We start from the raw sequence: 22,111 nt of genomic DNA, 5'->3' as shown, positions 1-22,111 counted from the left end.
CTGCTAACGGGATACATTGTAGCAGATCCTCAGCTCCTGAGAAGGTGGAAGCACAAAGTAGTTACTGGCAGAAATCATAGAACAGAGGAGCCAAACCAGCCGCGGTCACGGGGCCAGAAGCCGGCAGCCTTTGTTTGCCTCTCAAGCAAGTGAAGGGTTGAAAGTCACTGACAAAAGATTCTTGTCTGGTACAGACTCTGCTCAGATGTCTGTCCGGATGGTGACACTGCTCTGGCCTCTGCTCGCTCGCTCTGTGGCCTCTGCTCGCTCGCTCTGTGGCCTCTGCTCGCTCGCTCTGTGGCCTCTGCTCGCTCGCTCTGTGGCCTCTGCTCGCTCGCTCTGGCCTCTGCTCGCTCGCTCTGTGGCCTCTGCTCGCTCGCTCTGTGGCCTCTGCTCGCTCGCTCTGTGGCCTCTGCTCGCTCGCTCTGTGGCCTCTGCTCGCTCGCTCTGTGGCCTCTGCTCGCTCGCTCTGTGGCCTCTGCTCGCTCGCTCTGTGGCCTCTGCTCGCTCTGTGGCCTCTGCTCGCTCGCTCTGTGGCCTCTGCTCGCTCGCTCTGTGGCCTCTGCTCGCTCGCTCTGTGGCCTTCGCTCGCTCGCTCTGTGGCCTCTGCTCGCTCGCTCTGTGGCCTCTGCTCGCTCGCTCTGGCCTCTGCTCGCTCGCTCTGGCCCTCGCTCGCTCTGTGGCCTCTGCTCGCTCGCTCTGTGGCCTCTGCTCGCTCGCTCTGTGGCCTCTGCTCGCTCGCTCTGTGGCCTCTGCTCGCTCGCTCGCTCTGTGGCCTCTGCTCGCTCGCTCTGTGGCCTCTGCTCGCTCGCTCTGTGGCCTCTGCTCGCTCGCTCTGGCCTCTGCTCGCTCGCTCTGGCCCTCGCTCGCTCTGTGGCCTCTGCTCGCTCGCTCTGTGGCCTCTGCTCGCTCGCTCTGTGGCCTCTGCTCGCTCGCTCGCTCTGTGGCCTCTGCTCGCTCGCTCTGTGGCCTCTGCTCGCTCGCTCGCTCTGTGGCCTCTGCTCGCTCGCTCTCTCTGTGGCCTCTGCTCGCTCTCTCGCTCTGTGGCCTCTGCTCGCTCTCTCTGTGGCCTCTGCTCGCTCGCTCTGTGGCCTCTGCTCGCTCTCTCGCTCTGTGGCCTCTGCTCGCTCTCTCTGTGGCCTCTGCTCGCTCGCTCTGTGGCTTCTGCTCGCTCGCTCTGTGGCCTCTGCTCGCTCGCTCGCTCTGTGGCCTCTGCTCGCTCGCTCTGTGGCCTCTGCTCGCTCGCTCGCTCGCTCTGGCCTCCGCTCGCTCGCTCTGTGGCCTCTGCTCGCTCGCTCTGTGGCCTCTGCTCGCTCGCTCGCTCTGTGGCCTCTGCTCGCTCGCTCGCTCGCTCTGTGGCCTCTGCTCGCTCGCTCGCTCTGTGGCCTCTGCTCGCTCGCTCGCTCTGTGGCCTCTGCTCGCTCGCTCGCTCTGTGGCCTCTGCTCGCTCGCTCGCTCTGTGGCCTCTGCTCGCTCGCTCGCTCTGTGGCCTCTGCTCGCTCGCTCGCTCTGTGGCCTCTGCTCGCTCGCTCTGTGGCCTCTGCTTGCTCGCTCGCTCTGTGGCCTCTGCTTGCTCGCTCGCTCTGTGGCCTCTGCTTGCTCGCTCGCTCGCTCTGTGGCCTCTGCTCACGTCCATTCATAGCCGCCCGTGGGTCAGGGCACACCAGTACTGGAGGGTGGATCCCACCATTGCAGCGGTGCAGATGGGGTCACCCCAGGACAGCGGGGGCTGCTGCCAGCAGATTCCTGCGCTCCATGTGTTTTCTGAGCCTGCGCTCAGCTGATGCCCCCACACCTGGAAGTCTTTATATCCGCAGGGTCTGCTCTTCACGTGTCCGGTCATCGGGGGATGTGAGACCCCCGGATCAGAACTGTCAGTGTGATTCTGGAGTGCTCTGCGTCTGCCTCTGTGTGTTGGACATAGTGGGGGGCGGGTTGTGTTCAATATCGGGGTCTCAGTGATCCCCCCCATTCCTCCTCCTCTCCCATAGTGACAGAACCTGCAGTATATGCTGTGTTATCCTGGTGCATCCTGCAGTATAAAGCATGGAGGGTTTCCTGCCCACATGTGTAACCATGGGAAGATGAGGATAAAAGCCTCCATTCTTTACTCTGCAGGCTGCACCTGAAAAAGTGAACATAATTGAAATAGTTTGTTTCCAGTTAATTTGTGAGTTCTGTATCTACAGGATGAGTGATAAGTTCCTTGGGTGGTCTTACCGCTAGGAGCCCACCCTGATCGTCCTATCGGGGGCAGCGGCGTATTCGGCGGTCTCCGGCCAGCACCGCGTAGACAGTGGTTATAGCGGCTGTGCAGGCGCTCCATTACACCGGCACATTTCAGAGTAGCGGCGGGGGTCCTAGTAATCGGACCACCCATTGTGTTTCTCCGCACTCACCCCCTTTCTCCTGTGTTTTTCTTGCAGCCTCGCCCTTACTACTTTACGCCAACCGGCGTGACCTGCGGCTGGTGGACGCGGCCGGGATTAAGGGGAACTCCACCGTCCTGGTCACGGGCCTGGAGGACGCGGCCGCCGTGGACTTTGTGTTTCTCCGTGGATATATTTACTGGAGCGACGTCAGCGAGGAAGCCATAAAAAGGATCAACTTCAACCAGAGCGGCAGCTCGAAGGACGTGGTGATCGGCGGACTGGTGTCGCCGGACGGACTGGCCTGTGACTGGTTGGGAGAGAAGCTGTACTGGACGGACTCGGAGACCAATCGGGTAGAAGTTTCTAACTTGGATGGAACTTTACGGAAAGTTATATTCTGGCAAGAACTGGATCAGCCCCGAGCGATCGCCCTGGATCCCACCCGAGGGTGAGTGACTCCGTCATCGTCAGGATCCTGGGCGCCGCTGATCGCGGGGGTTTTTTTTTTTCACATTTGGTGGAGATTTCTTGGCCTCACATCCCGGAGGTCTGCTGTCTATTTACTCGCTGAATTGCTGATTGTTTCCTTTGATGCGGGGCCATGTGATCACAGCAGCAGGCAGTCAGATGCCGAGCAAACGCCAGAGCCTCATCAGCGGCTCACAAATTAATTGGGTCCCCGCTCCCCTCACCGCAGCCTTCAGAGAAAATGCCCGCTATATGGTGGCTGCTGGGCGGCGGCGGTGGTGTGGCTGCTGGGTGGGGGCAGTGTGGTTGCTGGGTGGTGTGGCTGCTTGGCGGCGGTGTGGCTTCTGGGTGGTGTGGTTGCTGGGCAACGGTGGTGTGGTTGCTGGGCAACGGTGGTGTGGCTGCTGGGTGGCGGCGGTGGGGGCAAGTTGTCTTCCCTTTTTTTTAGCATCCCGTGTTGCTCGGAGGATCTGACCCACGTGCAGCCCGATCCTGGTACTGATCCTCAGGGTGGAGATTTGCCAATTTTATCCACTTTTGCCAAACAGCGGCGGACGATGCGACCAACACTAAAAAAGGGATTATGTGCAATCGGGAAGATGGAGGTTTGATTGTAGGAATGAAATGTGAGATTTGTGTGTGACCCCCCCAATATACGGTGCAGGGTCAGATCTCTGTGACCTCCCAATATACAGTGCGGGGTCAGATCTGTGTGTGATCTCCCAATATACGGTGCGGGGTCAGATCTCTGTGACCTCCCAATATACGGTGCGGGGTCAGATCTCTGTGACCTCCCAATATACGGTGCGGGGTCAGATCTGTGTGTGATCTCCCAATATACAGTGCGGGGTCAGATCTGTGTGTGATCTCCCAATATACTGTGCGGGGTCAGATCTCTGTGTGACCTCCCAATATACAGTGCGGGGTCAGATCTGTGTGTGACCTCCCAATATACGGTGCGGGGTCAGATCTGTGTGACCTCCCAATATACGGTGCGGGGTCAGATCTCTGTGACCTCCCAATATACGGTGCGGGGTCAGATCTGTGTGTGATCTCCCAATATACGGTGCGGGGTCAGATCTGTGTGACCTCCCAATATACGGTGCGGGGTCAGATTTGTGTGACCTCCCAATATACGGTGCGGGGTCAGATCTGTGTGTGACCTCCCAATATACGGTGCGGGGTCAGATCTGTGTGTGACCTCCCAATATACGGTGCGGGGTCAGATCTGTGTGTGACCTCCCAATATACTGTGCGGGGTCAGATCTGTGTGTGATCTCCCAATATACAGTGCGGGGTCAGATCTGTGTGTGACCTCCCAATATACGGTGCGGGGTCAGATCTGTGTGACCTCCCAATATACGGTGCGGGGTCAGATCTGTGTGTGACCTCCCAATATACGGTGCGGGGTCAGATCTCTGTGATCTCCCAATATACGGTGCGGGGTCAGATCTGTGTGTGACCTCCCAATATACGGTGTGGGGTCAGATCTGTGTGTGACCTCCCAATATACGGTGCGGGGTCAGATCTGTGTGTGACCTCCCAATATACGGTGCGGGGTCAGATCTGTGTGTGACCTCCCAATATACGGTGCGGGGTCAGATCTGTGTGTGATCTCCCAATATACAGTGCGGGGTCAGATCTGTGTGACCTCCCAATATACGGTGCGGGGTCAGATCTGTGTGACCTCCCAATATACGGTGCGGGGTCAGATCTGTGTGATCTCCCAATATACGGAGCGGGGTCAGATCTGTGTGTGATCTCCCAATATACGGTGCGGGGTCAGATCTGTGTGTGACCTCCCAATATACGGTGCGGGGTCAGATCTGTGTGTGACCTCCCAATATACGGTGCGGGGTCAGATCTGTGTGACCTCCCAATATACGGTGCGGGGTCAGATCTGTGTGTGACCTCCCAATATACGGTGCGGGGTCAGATCTGTGTGATCTCCCAATATACGGTGCGGGGTCAGATCTGTGTGTGACCTCCCAATATACAGTGCGGGGTCAGATCTGTGTGTGACCTCCCAATATACGGTGCGGGGTCAGATCTGTGTGTGACCTCCCAATATACGGTGCGGGGTCAGATCTCTGTGTGACCTCCCAATATACAGTGCGGGGTCAGATCTGTGTGTGACCTCCCAATATACGGTGCGGGGTCAGATCTGTGTGACCTCCCAATATACGGTGCGGGGTCAGATCTCTGTGACCTCCCAATATACGGTGCGGGGTCAGATCTCTGTGACCTCCCAATATACGGTGCGGGGTCAGATCTCTGTGACCTCCCAATATACGGTGCGGGGTCAGATCTGTGTGTGACCTCCCAATATACGGTGCGGGGTCAGATCTCTGTGACCTCCCAATATACAGTGCGGGGTCAGATCTCTGTGACCTCCCAATATACGGTGTGGGGTCAGATCTGTGTGACCTCCCAATATACGGTGCGGGGTCAGATCTGTGTGACCTCCCAATATACTGAGCGGGGTCAGATCTGTGTGACCTCCCAATATACGGTGCGGGGTCAGATCTGTGTGTGACCTCCCAATATACGGTGCGGGGTCAGATCTCTGTGACCTCCCAATATACGGTGCGGGGTCAGATCTCTGTGACCTCCCAATATACGGTGCGGGGTCAGATCTCTGTGACCTCCCAATATACGGTGCGGGGTCAGATCTCTGTGACCTCCCAATATACGGTGCGGGGTCAGATCTGTGTGTGACCTCCCAATATACAGTGCGGGGTCAGATCTCTGTGACCTCCCAATATACGGTGTGGGGTCAGATCTGTGTGACCTCCCAATATACGGTGCGGGGTCAGATCTGTGTGACCTCCCAATATACGGTGCGGGGTCAGATCTGTGTGTGACCTCCCAATATACGGTGCGGGGTCAGATCTGTGTGACCTCCCAATATACGGTGCGGGGTCAGATCTGTGTGTGACCTCCCAATATACGGAGCGGGGTCAGATCTGTGTGACCTCCCAATATACGGTGCGGGGTCAGATCTGTGTGACCTCCCAATATACGGTGTGGGGTCAGATCTCTGTGACCCCCCCAATATACGGTGCGGGGTCAGATCTGTGTGATCTCCCAATATACGGTGCGGGGTCAGATCTGTGTGTGACCTCCCAATATACGGTGCGGGGTCAGATCTGTGTGACCTCCCAATATACGGTGCGGGGTCAGATCTGTGTGACCTCCCAATATACGGTGCGGGGTCAGATCTGTGTGTGATCTCCCAATATACGGTGCGGGGTCAGATCTGTGTGTGACCTCCCAATATACGGTGCGGGGTCAGATCTGTGTGTGACCTCCCAATATACGGTGCGGGGTCAGATCTGTGTGTGACCTCCCAATATACGGTGCGGGGTCAGATCTGTGTGTGACCTCCCAATATACGGTGCGGGGTCAGATCTGTGTGTGATCTCCCAATATACGGTGCGGGGTCAGATCTGTGTGACCTCCCAATATACGGTGCGGGGTCAGATCTGTGTGACCTCCCAATATACGGTGCAGGGTCAGATCTCTGTGACCTCCCAATATACGGTGCGGGGTCAGATCTGTGTGACCTCCCAATATACGGTGCGGGGTCAGATCTGTGTGTGACCTCCCAATATACGGTGCGGGGTCAGATCTGTGTGACCTCCCAATATACGGTGCGGGGTCAGATCTGTGTGTGATCTCCCAATATACGGTGCGGGGTCAGATCTGTGTGTGACCTCCCAATATACGGTGCGGGGTCAGATCTCTGTGTGACCTCCCAATATACGGTGCGGGGTCAGATCTGTGTGTGACCTCCCAATATACGGTGCGGGGTCAGATCTCTGTGACCTCCCAATATACGGTGCGGGGTCAGATCTGTGTGATCTCCCAATATACGGTGCGGGGTCAGATCTGTGTGACCTCCCAATATACGGTGCGGGGTCAGATCTGTGTGACCTCCCAATATACGGTGCGGGGTCAGATCTGTGTGATCTCCCAATATACGGTGCGGGGTCAGATCTGTGTGTGATCTCCCAATATACGGTGCGGGGTCAGATCTGTGTGACCTCCCAATATACTGTGCGGGGTCAGATCTGTGTGTGACCTCCCAATATACGGTGCGGGGTCAGATCTGTGTGATCTCCCAATATACGGTGCGGGGTCAGATCTGTGTGATCTCCCAATATACGGTGCGGGGTCAGATCTGTGTGTGACCTCCCAATATACGGTGCGGGGTCAGATCTGTGTGACCTCCCAATATACGGTGCGGGGTCAGATCTGTGTGTGATCTCCCAATATACGGTGCGGGGTCAGATCTGTGTGTGATCTCCCAATATACGGTGCGGGGTCAGATCTCTGTGATCTCCCAATATACGGTGCGGGGTCAGATCTGTGTGACCTCCCAATATACGGTGCGGGGTCAGATCTGTGTGACCTCCCAATATATGGTGCGGGGTCAGATCTGTGTGTGTGACCTCCCAATATACGGTGCGGGGTCAGATCTGTCTGTGACCTCCCAATATACGGTGCGGGGTCAGATCTGTGTGTGACCTCCCAATATACGGTGCGGGGTCAGATCTGTGTGACCTCCCAATATACGGTGCGGGGTCAGATCTCTGTGACCTCCCAATATACGGTGCGGGGTCAGATCTGTGTGACCTCCCAATATACGGTGCGGGGTCAGATCTCTGTGACCTCCCAATATACGGTGCGGGGTCAGATCTGTGTGACCTCCCAATATACGGTGCGGGGTCAGATCTCTGTGACCTCCCAATATACGGTGCGGGGTCAGATCTGTGTGACCTCCCAATATACGGTGCGGGGTCAGATCTGTGTGACCTCCCAATATACGGTGCGGGGTCAGATCTGTGTGTGACCTCCCAATATACTGTGCGGGGTCAGATCTGTGTGTGATCTCCCAATATACGGTGCGGGGTCAGATCTGTGTGACCTCCCAATATACGGTGCGGGGTCAGATCTCTCTGTGACCTCCCAATATACGGTGCGGGGTCAGATCTGTGTGACCTCCCAATATACGGTGCGGGGTCAGATCTGTGTGTGATCTCCCAATATACGGTGCGGGGTCAGATCTCTGTGTGACCTCCCAATATACGGTGCGGGGTCAGATCTGTGTGTGACCTCCCAATATACGGTGCGGGGTCAGATCTGTGTGATCTCCCAATATACGGTGCGGGGTCAGATCTGTGTGATCTCCCAATATACGGTGCGGGGTCAGATCTGTGTGATCTCCCAATATACGGTGCGGGGTCAGATCTGTGTGATCTCCCAATATACGGTGCGGGGTCAGATCTGTGTGTGACCTCCCAATATACGGTGCGGGGTCAGATCTGTGTGTGACCTCCCAATATACGGTGTGGGGTCAGATCTGTGTGACCTCCCAATATACGGTGCGGGGTCAGATCTGTGTGTGACCTCCCAATATACGGTGCGGGGTCAGATCTCTGTGACCTCCCAATATACGGTGCGGGGTCAGATCTGTGTGTGACCTCCCAATATACGGTGCGGGGTCAGATCTGTGTGACCTCCCAATATACGGTGCGGGGTCAGATCTGTGTGACCTCCCAATATACGGTGCGGGGTCAGATCTGTGTGACCTCCCAATATACGGTGCGGGGTCAGATCTGTGTGTGACCTCCCAATATACGGTGCGGGGTCAGATCTCTGTGATCTCCCAATATACGGTGCGGGGTCAGATCTGTGTGACCTCCCAATATACGGTGCGGGGTCAGATCTGTGTGACCTCCCAATATACGGTGCGGGGTCAGATCTGTGTGTGACCTCCCAATATACGGTGCGGGGTCAGATCTGTGTGTGACCTCCCAATATACGGTGCGGGGTCAGATCTCTGTGATCTCCCAATATACGGTGCGGGGTCAGATCTGTGTGATCTCCCAATATACGGTGCGGGGTCAGATCTGTGTGTGACCTCCCAATATACAGTGCGGGGTCAGATCTGTGTGTGACCTCCCAATATACGGTGCGGGGTCAGATCTCTGTGATCTCCCAATATACGGTGCGGGGTCAGATCTCTGTGATCTCCCAATATACGGTGCGGGGTCAGATCTGTGTGATCTCCCAATATACGGTGCGGGGTCAGATCTGTGTGACCTCCCAATATACGGTGCAGGGTCAGATCTGTGTGTGATCTCCCAATATACGGTGCGGGGTCAGATCTGTGTGACCTCCCAATATACGGTGCGGGGTCAGATCTGTGTGTGACCTCCCAATATACGGTGCGGGGTCAGATCTGTGTGTGACCTCCCAATATACGGAGCGGGGTCAGATCTGTGTGTGATCTCCCAATATACGGTGCGGGGTCAGATCTGTGTGTGACCTCCCAATATACGGTGCGGGGTCAGATCTGTGTGTGACCTCCCAATATACGGTGCGGGGTCAGATCTCTGTGACCTCCCAATATACGGTGCGGGGTCAGATCTGTGTGACCTCCCAATATACGGAGCGGGGTCAGATCTGTGTGACCTCCCAATATATGGAGCGGGGTCAGATGTGTGACCTCCCAATATACGGTGCAGGGTCAGATCTCTGTGTGTGACCTCCCAATATACGGTGCGGGGTCAGATCTGTGTGACCTCCCAATATACGGTGCGGGGTCAGATCTCTGTGACCTCCCAATATACGGTGCGGGGTCAGATCTCTGTGTGTGACCTCCCAATATACGGAGCGGGGTCAGATCTGTGTGACCTCCCAATATATGGAGCGGGGTCAGATGTGTGACCTCCCAATATATGGAGCGGGGTCAGATCTGTGTGTGACCTCCCAATATACGGTGCGGGGTCAGATCTGTGTGTGACCTCCCAATATACGGTGCGGGGTCAGATCTGTGTGATCTCCCAATATACGGTGCGGGGTCAGATCTGTGTGACCTCCCAATATACGGTGCGGGGAGGGGGGGTCAGATCTCGGTTGCCCCCCATCTCCCTCCGCTCCTCCCATCCCCCCTGGCCTTGCTGTGTTGGGTGGGCTCCATTTATGCTGACGGCCCCTGGTTCTTGCTGTGAGCTCAGCGGGGAGATAATGAGCTGAATAAGAAGCTTCTCACTGGAGGGAGCAGACAAGGAGCCGCTGCTGCACTTCCCTCCTGGTTTGCATATTTTTTTTTTCTCCCCATTTGGAGCATAGGGATGTTTGGAGGGAACAGTGGCAGAGGCCGGGCCTGTCCTAATTACAGAAGGGGACTGATTACAAGCCTCTGTGTGTGGGGGGAGGAGAGCGTCCATGTGTGAGCACAGCTGCTTCTATGTGGTCTCCCTGAATGCAGAATCCCCTCCCCCATCCCATACAAGTCAAGGAGAATCTCCTCCACCGACCCTGGGAAGCCTCCGAGCTGTGAAGTGCTGCTATATTGTGGTTGTGATGGGGCCGGGATTAATTATAGCTAACACAGATCACTGATGGTGGGGAGCGGTAATAAATGTAATATTACATTCACCATACTGCAAAGTATAATAACTATAATACTGCCCCTATGTACAAGAATATAACTGCTATAATACTGCCCCTATGTACAAGAATATAACTACTATAATACTGCCCCTATGTACAAGAATATAACTACTATAATACTGCCCCTATGTACAAGAATATAACTACTATAATACTGCCCCTATGTACAAGAATATAACTACTATAATACTGCCCCTATGTACAAGAATATAACTACTATAATACTGCTACTACGTACAAGAATATAACTGCTATAATACTGCTCCTATGTACAAGAATATAACTACTATAATACTGCCCCTATGTACAAGAATATAACTACTATAATACTGCTCCTATGTACAAGAATATAACTACTATAATGCTGCCCCTGTGTACAAGAATATAACTACTATAATACTGCTCCTGTGTACAAGAATATAACTACTATAATACTGCTCCTATGTACAAGAATATAACTACTATAATACTGCTCCTATGTACAAGAATATAACTACTATAATACTGCTCCTATGTACAAGAATATAACTACTATAATGCTGCCCCTGTGTACAAGAATATAACTACTATAATACTGCTCCTGTGTACAAGAATATAACTACTATAATACTGCTCCTATGTACAAGAATATAACTACTATAATACTGCCCCTATATACAAGAATATAACTACTATAATACTGCCCCTATGTACAAGAATATAACTACAATAATACTGCTCCTATGTACAAGAATATAACTACTATAATACTGCTCCTATGTACAAGAATATAACTACTATAATACTGCCCCTATGTACAAGAATATAACTACTATAATACTGCCTCTATGTACAAGAATATAACTACTATAATACTGCCCCTATGTACAAGAATATAACTACTATAATACTGCTCCTATGTCCGTTGTGTTGGGTGATTGTGTCCTGGCCGAGTGTTAAGGTACCGTCACACTAAAGGCCCCTTCACATTAAGCGACGCTGCAGCGATACCGACAACTATCCGGATCGCTGCAGCGTCGCTGTTTGGTCGCTGGAGAGCTGTCACACAGACCGCTCTCCAGCGACCAACGATGCCGGTAACCAGGGTAAACATCGGGTAACTAAGCGCAGGGCCGCGCTTAGTAACCCGATGTTTACCCTGGTTACCATGCTAAAAGTAAAAAAAAAAACAAACACTACATACTTACCTACCGCTGTCTGTCCTCCAGCGCTGCGCTCTGCACTCCTCCTGTACTGTCTGGGAGCCGGGAAGCAGAGTGGTGACGTCACCGCTCTGCTTTCCGGCTCACAGCCAGTACAGGAGGAGTGCAGAGCGCAGCGCTGGAGGACAGACAGCGTTAGGTAAGTATGTACTGTTTGTTTTTTTACTTTTAGCATGGTAACCAGGGTAAACATCGGGTTACTAAGCGCGGCCCTGCGCTTAGTTACCCGATGTTTACCCTGGTTACCAGTGAAGACATCGCTGGATCGGTGTCACACACGCCGATCCAGCGATGTCAGCAGGAGTCCAGCGACGAAATAAAGTTCTGGACTTTATTCAGCGACCAACGATCTCCCAGCAGGGGCCTGATCGTTGGTCGCTGTCACGCATAACGATTTCATTAACGATATCGTTGCTACGTCACAAATAGCAACGATATCGTTAACAATATCGTTATGTGTGAAGGTACCTTAAGCGACGCTGCAGCGATACCGACAACGATCCGGATCGCTGCAGCGTCGCTGTTTGGTCGCTGGAGAGCTGTCACACAGACCGCTCTCCAGCGACCAACGATGCCGGTAACCAGGGTAAACATCAGGTTACTAAGCGCAGGGCCGCGCTTAGTAACCCGATGTTTACCATGGTTACCATCCTAAAAGTAAAAAAAAAACAAACACTACATACTTACCTACCGCTGTCTGTCCCCGGCGCTCTGCTTCTCTGTACTGGCTGTGAGCACAGCGGCCGGAAAGCAGAGCGGTGACGTCACGGATCGCTAGCGATATCGTTTAGTGTGAAGGTACCTTTACAGATGGGGGGTCCCTGTGTCTTCGGTGGTCCCAGCCCTTTCCTATTTCTCTGGTGATTGTTGCGGCTAATGAATCTTCTGTGCTTTGATGACTACAATGTATCCGTATGTTGCTGACATTGTGGAGGGGGGGGGACGGTGACATTGTGGAGGGGGGGGGACGGTGACATTGTGGAGGGGGGGGACGGTGACATTGTGGAGGGGGGGGACGGTGGCATTGTGGAGGGGGGGGACGGTGGCATTGTGGAGGGGGGGGGACGGTGACATTGTGGAGGGGGGGGACGGTGACATTGTGGAGGGGGGACGGTGACATTGTGGAGGGGGGGACGGTGACATTGTGGAGGGGGGGACGGTGACATTGTGGAGGGGGGGACGGTGACATTGTGGAGGGGGGGGGACGGTGACATTGTGGAGGGGGGGGGACGGTGACATTGTGGAGGGGGGGACGGTGGCATTGTGGAGGGGGGGGACGGTGGCATTGTGGAGGGGGGGGACGGTGGCATTGTGGAGGGGGGGACGGTGACATTGTGGAGGGGGGGGACGGTGACATTGTGGAGGGGGGGACGGTGACATTGTGGAGGGGGGGACGGTGACATTGTGGAGGGGGGGACGGTGACATTGTGGAGGGGGGGACGGTGACATTGTGGCCTCTTCTGACATTTTCCTGCACATCACTGTAAATTCTCCAGTTTTGTTTTTGACCCTTCTGCTGTTGTGGTTGTGTATGAGATCGGCCATTGTGATGCCTCAGTCTTGTTGTCGCCTTTTGAACTGTTTCTAACTTCTGCATATACTTTTTTAAATGGAGCCCAAATCTGGATCCCGTATTCTAGAGGTGTCCTCTCCGGTGATTTATAGAGGGGTAATGATATGTTGGGGTCCCCTGATCCCATCTTCTTATATGTCCTAAATCCAGAGCTGCAGAGTCACTCGGTATAAACTGGAGCTTCTCCAACAATATCCGACACATTGTGGGCCGTAGCACAAGGCCGGACCTGCTGGAAATGTTTCCATAATAATTTTGGAAAGTTCTGAAATGTCCTATATGTCTGTTCTGTTCCGGACCTGAGGATCTCGGCTTTTAGTGGAGATGAATCTGCTGCACTACGTCCGTGCTCGGTAGTGACCGGGGCTGTGGAGTCGGGAAATGTCGTAGTCGGTGGTTTGGCTACTGACTCCACTGCCCGGCCCAAAGTCTTGCTGCTTTTGCGCCTACTGCCTGACATTGAGAGCTGCTGCTCAGCCTGTATGTACAGAGAATCCCCGTCCTCCTGTCCTGTATCCTATCATGCTGCTTCTCCCGGGCGCCGCTCTCTGCTGCTTCTCCCGGGCGCCACTCTCTGCTGCTTCTCCCGGGCGCCGCTCTCTGCTGCTTCTCCCGGGCGCCGCTCTCTGCTGCTTCTCCCGGGCGCCGATCCCTGCTGCTTCTCCCGGGCTCCGGTCCCTGCTGCTTCTCCCGGGCGCCGCTCTCTGCTGCTTCTCCCGGGCGCCGCTCTCTGCTGCTTCTCCCGGGCGCCGCTCTCTGCTGCTTCTCCCGGGCGCCGCTCTCTGCTGCTTCTCCCGGGCGCCGCTCTCTGCTGCTTCTCCCGGGCGCCGCTCTCTGCTGCTTCTCCCGGGCGCCGCTCTCTGCTGCTTCTCCCGGGCGCCGCTCTCTGCTGCTTCTCCCGGGCGCCGCTCTCTGCTGCTTCTCCCGGGCGCCGCTCTCTGCTGCTTCTCCCGGGCGCCGCTCTCTGCTGCTTCTCCCGGGCGCCGCTCTCTGCTGCTTCTCCCGGGCGCCGCTCTCTGCTGCTTCTCCCGGGCGCCGCTCTCTGCTGCTTCTCCCGGGCGCCGCTCTCTGCTGCTTCTCCCGGGCGCCGCTCTCTGCTGCTTCTCCCGGGCGCCGCTCTCTGCTGCTTCTCCCCGGCGCCGCTCTCTGCTGCTTCTCCCCGGCGCCGCTCTCTGCTGCTTCTCCCCGGCGCCGCTCTCTGCTGCTTCTCCCCGGCGCCGCTCTCTGCTGCTTCTCCCCGGCGCCGCTCTCTGCTGCTTCTCCCCGGCGCCGCTCCCTGCTGCTTCTCCCGGGCGCCGCTCCCTGCTGCTTCTCCCGGGCGCCGCTCCCTGCTGCTTCTCCCGGGCGCCGCTCCCTGCTGCTTCTCCCGGGCGCCGCTCCCTGCTGCTTCTCCCCGGCGCCGCTCCCTGCTGCTTCTCCCCAGCGCCGCTCTCTGCTGCTTCTCCCCGGCGCCGCTCTCTGCTGCTTCTCCCGGCGCCGCTCTCTGCTGCTTCTCCCGGCTGCTTCTCCCCGGCGCCGCTCTCTGCTGCTTCTCCCCGGCGCCGCTCTCTGCTGCTTCTCCCCGGCGCCGCTCTCTGCTGCTTCTCCCCGGCGCCGCTCTCTGCTGCTTCTCCCCGGCGCCGCTCTCTGCTGCTTCTCCCCGGCGCCGCTCTCTGCTGCTTCTCCCCGGCGCCGCTCTCTGCTGCTTCTCCCCGGCGCCGCTCTCTGCTGCTTCTCCCCGGCGCCGCTCTCTGCTGCTTCTCCCGGCGCCGCTCTCTGCTGCTTCTCCCGGCTGCTTCTCCCCGGCGCCGCTCTCTGCTGCTTCTCCCCGGCGCCGCTCTCTGCTGCTTCTCCCCGGCGCCGCTCTCTGCTGCTTCTCCCCGGCGCCGCTCTCTGCTGCTTCTCCCCGGCGCCGCTCTCTGCTGCTTCTCCCCGGCGCCGCTCTCTGCTGCTTCTCCCCGGCGCCGCTCTCTGCTGCTTCTCCCGGGCGCCGCTCTCTGCTGCTTCTCCCGGGCGCCGCTCCCTGCTGCTTCTCCCGGGCGCCGCTCCCTGCTGCTTCTCCCCGGGCGCCGCTCCCTGCTGCTTCTCCCCGGGCGCCGCTCCCTGCTGCTTCTCCCCGGGCGCCGCTCCCTGCTGCTTCTCCCCGGGCGCCGCTCTCTGCTGCTTCTCCCCGGGCGCCGCTCCCTGCTGCTTCTCCCCGGGCGCCGCTCCCTGCTGCTTCTCCCGGGCGCCGCTCCCTGCTGCTTCTCCCGGCACGGGTCCATTCTTGATACTGGATTGTATTTGAGCCCCTTCCCACCATCCGCTGTGCCAGAGGCCGTGGTGTTGGCGGTATATTGCGGCACACGGACCGCGCAGTCAGTCACAGGTTCAAGTCCATTAAGACAAAAATAATGCAAAACGTTTTTAAGAACTAAAAATGAAGCATGTCTGTGCCGGAGCCGTCCGAGCTGTCAGAATATTACATGTAATCTGTTCTGTGAACTCGGTGAAACAAAATGGAGACGCCGGGATCAGCGCGTCCGAGGCGCTGGAAATGGAGACGCCGGGATCAGCGCGTCCGAGGCGCTGGAAATGGAGACGCCGGGATCAGCGCGTCCGAGGCGCTGGACCGGACAATGTAGTAATGAGCAATTAAAATGCCATAAGCTCCACAAACAGAAAACCGTACCAAAAAAACCAGCGTTGGTTTTTGTGTAGTTTTACCCCTAAAATAATAAACCCCCACAGATGAGGCCGCCCCTAATGTTGGGTTTTCCTACACCTGTACTGGAGACTTCTCGCTGCCGGGACGTTTTTCCCTCCCAGTAAATGACGTAGAATCCCCCCGATGTCGGCATGGAAGGTTCCCCCCACTTCTCGTCATGTTCTATGGTGACCGGTGGCCGCCGTGCTGCGATGGAGGCAGAGAAATACCCGACACTCGGTCGCCTGTTTCTTCGGGAACGTTTTTGCATTTTGAACACGATGTCCCTTCCCTGCTGGTGGTGCGCCCGGCCCCCGGGTGCGGCCCCCTCCGTGTGCCCCCAGAACCACCGTCCGGGGGATTATCTGCAGCTCCGTGCCCCTGACTCGTGCAGAGCGGCGGCTGTTGGGAAGGGGTTAATCTGTGATTTTGGGGGAGGGGGAGACACGTTTTTGTGGTGGTTCCACATAATGACTTACTAATTGGCGCTGCCGCGATCGTCTGTTCTGACTTGTCGTCCCGAGGCTGAACCTGTCATCTACAGAGGTTAATTGTCTGCAGCGTGTGATCCCTGCGCTGTTAACCCTTGCACCGCGCCGGACCTCTCCATGTTCTGATACATTGTCATACACTCGGGACTGTCTGGGCTGGAGGCTCATGTAACAAACCCCCAGCTGTGATCAGTTACGGGCGCACCGCTCTGACCCCTGCTTCTTTCTCTTTCAGGTACATGTATTGGACGGACTGGGGCGAGGTGCCAAAGATTGAGCGGGCCGGCATGGACGGCTCCCTGCGCTCCGTCATCATCGACTCCGACATTTACTGGCCGAACGGACTGACGCTGGACTACGAGGAGCAGAAGCTCTACTGGGCCGACGCCAAGCTCAGCTTCATCCACAAGTCCAACCTGGACGGCTCCTTCCGGTGAGTGCTGGGCGCCCGCGAGGGGTTAATGGGCTGCCAGTAAGGGGCGGCTGGCGCTGTATAGCGGGGTGTCAGGCGGGTTCCGGCGAGGATGTTCTGCTGATGGCGGTCGCTCGCGTCCTCGTTTCCCCGGCAGCTCGTCTCTCCTCTATAAAGAAACATCCCTGTAATCCGGAACTCATAGACCCGATAGATGCCGGATTATTGGACCTTTCCCTGGTTCTCTCGCTCGTTTATTATTCTAGATTATGGGATTTCTTGTAACTCTTTGTTTACAGAATTATTGATACATTTATTTACAGTGTCTGGTGTAGCACAAATCCTCTCCTGCCTGCGCTGATACATTGTAACGAGCCCATCAGCAGTGCAGACACTAGAAGCCTTTATTGTGTCCAGCTCATACAGCTGCCTGTTTGTTACAGTGTGTCAGGGCCGTCCCTTGTATTATGTCCTGTCTGTGCTGATACATTGTCCTATTTCCATTCACTGGCAGCAAGCAGAGATCTTGCCAGTATTTGGTGACTTGCATTGGTCGGGGCTGTTGGATCTTACCTCAGTGCCAGCGGAGATTTGCCGCGCTCTCCCCTGCGCCCTCTTTCTAGAAGAATCCTTTTTCCCCTGCCCTGAGACATTGTAACAAACTGTCCAAAACATGTTGTCATGAGAAACTTCTCAATGTAAAAGTATCCAGATGATTGTATTCCCTGAGCTGGAGGCGGCCTGTAGGGGATCTAGTGATCTTTGCTGTGGGATCTTGCAGCTCGTCAGTACCTGTATCTATCTATAGCGCGGCGGTGGTTAGCGGGGTCCGCTCCTCCTGGTGTTTCCTCGCCGCTCTTTGTTCTTCCCGGGGGTCACAGAACCTAAATTAGTTGTATTAGTCAGCGGCAATGGCTTCCAGCTGCGCAGCGGTGGCCGCTCGTTCACCTCTGGGGATGTGTTTTTCGTTGCTCCTGTGATAATCTTCTCCCCCGGCAGGAAGCGGCTGCGGACGCCACTTGTACTTTCCATGATTTTTTTTTTACTTCTCCCCATAAAGTCTCCTTTGTTTTTGCGGCCTCCGCAGGCTGATTACATAAAGGGGTCCTTGTGACTGAGGACATGACATGGAGTCGCCGGCGGTCATAGCGCCCCCACTGGCATTTCTCAGGAATTGCTGGAGTGAAAGGGGCTGTATCCAATCCTGGGAAAGCTGGGTGACCAGAGGGTTAGGGTATGTGCACAAGTTGAGGATTGGCCTGCAGAATTTTCTGCACAGAATCTGCATCTCTTGGCAGAAAACACAGGCCAAAATGCTTGCGGATTTAATGCGGAATTGTTGCGGATTTGTTGCGGATTGTCATGCGTTTTTTGATTTGCAGACGTATAGTCAATGGGTGCAGAAACGCTGCGTTTCCGCACAACGTACTGACATGCTGCGGGAAAAAAAACACAGCGAATCCACCTGGATTTTTTTCGCAGCATGTGCACAGCAATTCTCAAATTCCCATTGATTATCATTGTTACTGTACTACACTGCGGATTTGATGCAATTCCGTGTGTCCAAAAATGCTGCGGCAACGCCATAAAACCGCAACGTGTGCACATAGCCTTACTGTGTCCTTCAGAGCCCGGGTCCCTGGCGCTGCACTGTTTAGTGCCCCCCTGTCTGCATACAGGGGTGTGCTATTATAAAGCGTTTATCCAGTGACCTCTGTGAGTGCCGCTTGCGTGTCGGCGGCGCCTGCGTAGGCGGCTCTGTGTCGGCGGCGCCTGCGTAGGCGGCTCTGTGTCGGCGGCGCCTGCGTAGGCGGCTCTGTGTCGGCGGCGCCTGCGTAGGCGGCTCTGTGTCGGCGGCGCCTGCGTAGGCGGCTCTGTGTCGGCGGCGCCTGCGTAGGCGGCTCTGTGTCGGCGGCGCCTGCGTAGGCGGCTCTGTGTCGGCGGCGCCTGCGTAGGCGGCTCTGTGTCGGCGGCGCCTGCGTAGGCGGCTCTGTGTCGGCGGCGCCTGCGTAGGCGGCTCTGTGTCGGCGGCGCCTGCGTAGGCGGCTCTGTGTCGGCGGCGCCTGCGTAGGCGGCTCTGTGTCGGCGGCGCCTGCGTAGGCGGCTCTGTGTCGGCGGCGCCTGCGTAGGCGGCTCTGTGTCGGCGGCGCCTGCGTAGGCGGCTCTGTGTCGGCGGCGCCTGCGTAGGCGGCTCTGTGTCGGCGGCGCCTGCGTAGGCGGCTCTGCGTAGGCGGCGCCTGCGTAGGCGGCTCTGCGTCGGCGGCGCCTGCGTAGGCGGCTCTGCGTAGGCGGCGCCTGCGTAGGCGGCTCTGCGTCGGCGGCGCCTGCGTAGGCGGCTCTGTGTCGGCGGCGCCTGCGTAGGCGGCTCTGTGTCGGCGGCGCCTGCGTAGGCGGCTCTGTGTCGGCGGCGTGACAGTTGGCTCTAACTACTTCCCGTTGTTTTTCCAGACAAACCGTAGTGAAAGGCTCGCTCCCGCACCCCTTCGCCCTCACGCTCTTTGGCGACACCATATACTGGACGGACTGGAACACGCGCTCCATTCTGGCGTGTAACAAGTACACAGGGGAGGACTGGAGGGAGGTGGACAGCAACATCTTCTCCCCGATGGACATCCACGTGTTCAGCCAGCTGAGGCAGCCGAACGGTCAGTAGCCGCTGCACTCGGATTGTGGGTCTGAGCCTTTGATACAGGAGATCATACTATAGATACGGTACAGATCATTGCGGTGTTACTATAGATACGGTACAGATCATTGCGGTGTTACTATAGATACGGTACGGATCATTGCGGTGTTACTATAGATACGGTACGGATCATTGCGGTGTTACTATAGATACGGTACGGATCATTGCGGTGTTACTATAGATACGGTACGGATCATTGCGGTGTTACTATAGATACGGTACAGATCATTGCGGTGTTACTATAGATACGGTACAGATCATTGCGGTGTTACTATAGATACGGTACAGATCATTGCGGTGTTACTATAGATACGGTACAGATCATTGCGGTGTTACTATAGATACGGTACGGATCATTGCGGTGTTACTATAGATACGGTACGGATCATTGCGGTGTTACTATAGATACGGTACGGATCATTGCGGTGTTACTATAGATACGGTACGGATCATTGCGGTGTTACTATAGATACGGTACAGATCATTGCGGTGTTACTATAGATACGGTACAGATCATTGCGGTGTTACTATAGATACGGTACAGATCATTGCGGTGTTACTATAGATACGGTACAGATCATTGCGGTGTTACTATAGATACGGTACAGATCATTGCGGTGTTACTATAGATACGGTACAGATCATTGCGGTGTTACTATAGATACGGTACAGATCATTGCGGTGTTACTATAGATACGGTACAGATCATTGCGGTGTTACTATAGATACGGTACAGATCATTGCGGTGTTACTATAGATACGGTACAGATCATTGCGGTGTTACTATAGATACGGTACAGATCATTGCGGTGTTACTATAGATACGGTACACATCATTGCGGTGTTCCGGGAGCAGTGATGCAGTATAAAGCCTGGGAGAAAGAAACTGGGTAATAACTTTTTGACATTGCAGGAAATCTTTGTTCTGGTTTCCTCCTGCAGCTACAAGTCCATGTGCCGGACACAATGGCGGCTGCTCTCACCTCTGCCTCATGTCCCCGGTGAAGCCGTATTACCAGTGCGCATGTCCGACGGGCGTCAGACTCCGGGGTGATGGGAAGACGTGTCTACAAGGTGAGTGTCAGATAAGAGGGAGACGGGGATATGTAGAGAGCGTCACCGGGTATAGCACAAGGCCAGCGAGCGCAGCTCTGCAGTATAATACAGGCTCAGTAATGTATGTACACAGTGACTGCACCAGCAGAATAGTGAGTGCAGCTCTGGAGTATAATACAGGAGGTAACTCAGGATCAGTAATGTAATGTATGTACACAGTGACTGCACCAGCAGAATAGTGAGTGCAGCTCTGGGGTATAATACAGGATGTAACTCAGGATCAGTAATGTATGTACACAGTGACTGCACCAGCAGAATAGTGAGTGCAGCTCTGCAGTATAATACAGGATGTAAGTCAGGAGCAGTAATGTAATATATGTACACAGTGACTGCACCAGCAGAATAGTGAGTGCAGCTCTGGAGTAGAATACAGGATGTAACTCAGGATCAGTAATGTAATCTATGTACACAGTGACTGCACCAGCAGAATAGTGAGTGCAGCTCTGCAGTATAATACAGGATGTAAGTCAGGAGCAGTAATGTAATATATGTACACAGTGACTGCACCAGCAGAATAGTGAGTGCAGCTCTGGAGTATAATACAGGATGTAACTCAGGAGCTGTAATGTATGTACACAGTGACTGCACCAGCAGAATAGTGAGTGCAGCTCTGGAGTATAAAACAGGATGTAACTCAGGATCAGTAATGTATGTACACAGTGACTGCACCAGCAGAATAGTGAGTGCAGCTCTGGAGTAGAATACAGGATGTAACTCGGGGTCAGTAATGTAATGTATGTACACAGTGACTGCACCAGCAGAATAGTGAGTGCAGCTCTGGAGTATAAAACAGGATGTAACTCAGGATCAGTAATATCATGTATGTACACAGTGACTGCACCAGCAGAATAGTGAGTGCAGCTCTGGGGTATAATACAGGATGTAACTCAGGATCAGTAATGTAATGTATGTACACAGTGACTGCACCAGCAGAATAGTGAGTGTAGCTCTGGAGTATAATACAGGAGGTAACTCAGGATCAGTAATGTAATGTATGTACACAGTGACTGCACCAGCAGAATAGTGAGTGCAGATCTGGAGTATAATACAGGATGTAACTCAGGATCAGTAATGTAATGTATGTACACAGTGACTGCACCAGCAGAATAGTGAGTGCAGCTCTGGGGTATAATACAGGATGTAACTCAGGAGCTGTAATGTATGTACACAGTGACTGCACCAGCAGAATAGTGAGTGCAGCTCTGGAGTATAATACAGGATGTAACTCGGGGTCAGTAATGTAATGTATGTACACAGTGACTGCTCCAGCAGAATAGTGAGTGCAGCTCTGGAGTATAATACAGGATGTAACTCAGGATCAGTAATGTAATGTATGTACACAGTGACTGCTCCAGCAGAATAGTGAGTGCAGCTCTGGAGTATAATACAGGATGTAACTCAGGATCAGTAATGTAATCTATGTACACAGTGACTGCACCAGCAGAATAGTGAGTGTAGCTCTGGAGTATAATATAGGAGGTAACTCAGGATCAGTAATGTAATGTATGTACACAGTGACTGCACCAGCAGAATAGTGAGTGCAGCTCTGGGGTATAATACAGGATGTAACTCAGGATCAGTAATGTAATGTATGTACACAGTGACTGCACTAGCAGAATAGTGAGTGCAGCTCTGGGATATAATACAGGAGGTAACTCAGGA

The 22,111-nt window shown here is 55.0% G+C and overlaps 1 protein-coding gene across 1 annotated transcript in view; it reads left to right on the top strand.

Moving 5' to 3' along the window:
• Positions 1-22,111, top strand: part of LRP6 (LDL receptor related protein 6) — a 48,401-nt gene that overhangs the window by 5,085 nt on the left and 21,205 nt on the right. Inside the window, exons 2-5 of the mRNA XM_069762864.1 lie at positions 2,427-2,820; positions 16,471-16,668; positions 19,096-19,292; positions 20,276-20,407. Of these exons, the coding sequence (XP_069618965.1) occupies positions 2,427-2,820; positions 16,471-16,668; positions 19,096-19,292; positions 20,276-20,407 (921 nt within the window). The remainder of the gene's footprint in view (positions 1-2,426; positions 2,821-16,470; positions 16,669-19,095; positions 19,293-20,275; positions 20,408-22,111) is intronic.

This window comes from Ranitomeya imitator, chromosome 4 (genome assembly GCF_032444005.1).
Source record: "Ranitomeya imitator isolate aRanImi1 chromosome 4, aRanImi1.pri, whole genome shotgun sequence".
Taxonomy (NCBI): Eukaryota; Metazoa; Chordata; class Amphibia; order Anura; family Dendrobatidae; genus Ranitomeya; species Ranitomeya imitator.
Note: the sequence above shows the minus strand (reverse complement) of the source record. Positions and strands in the feature narration are given on the sequence as shown.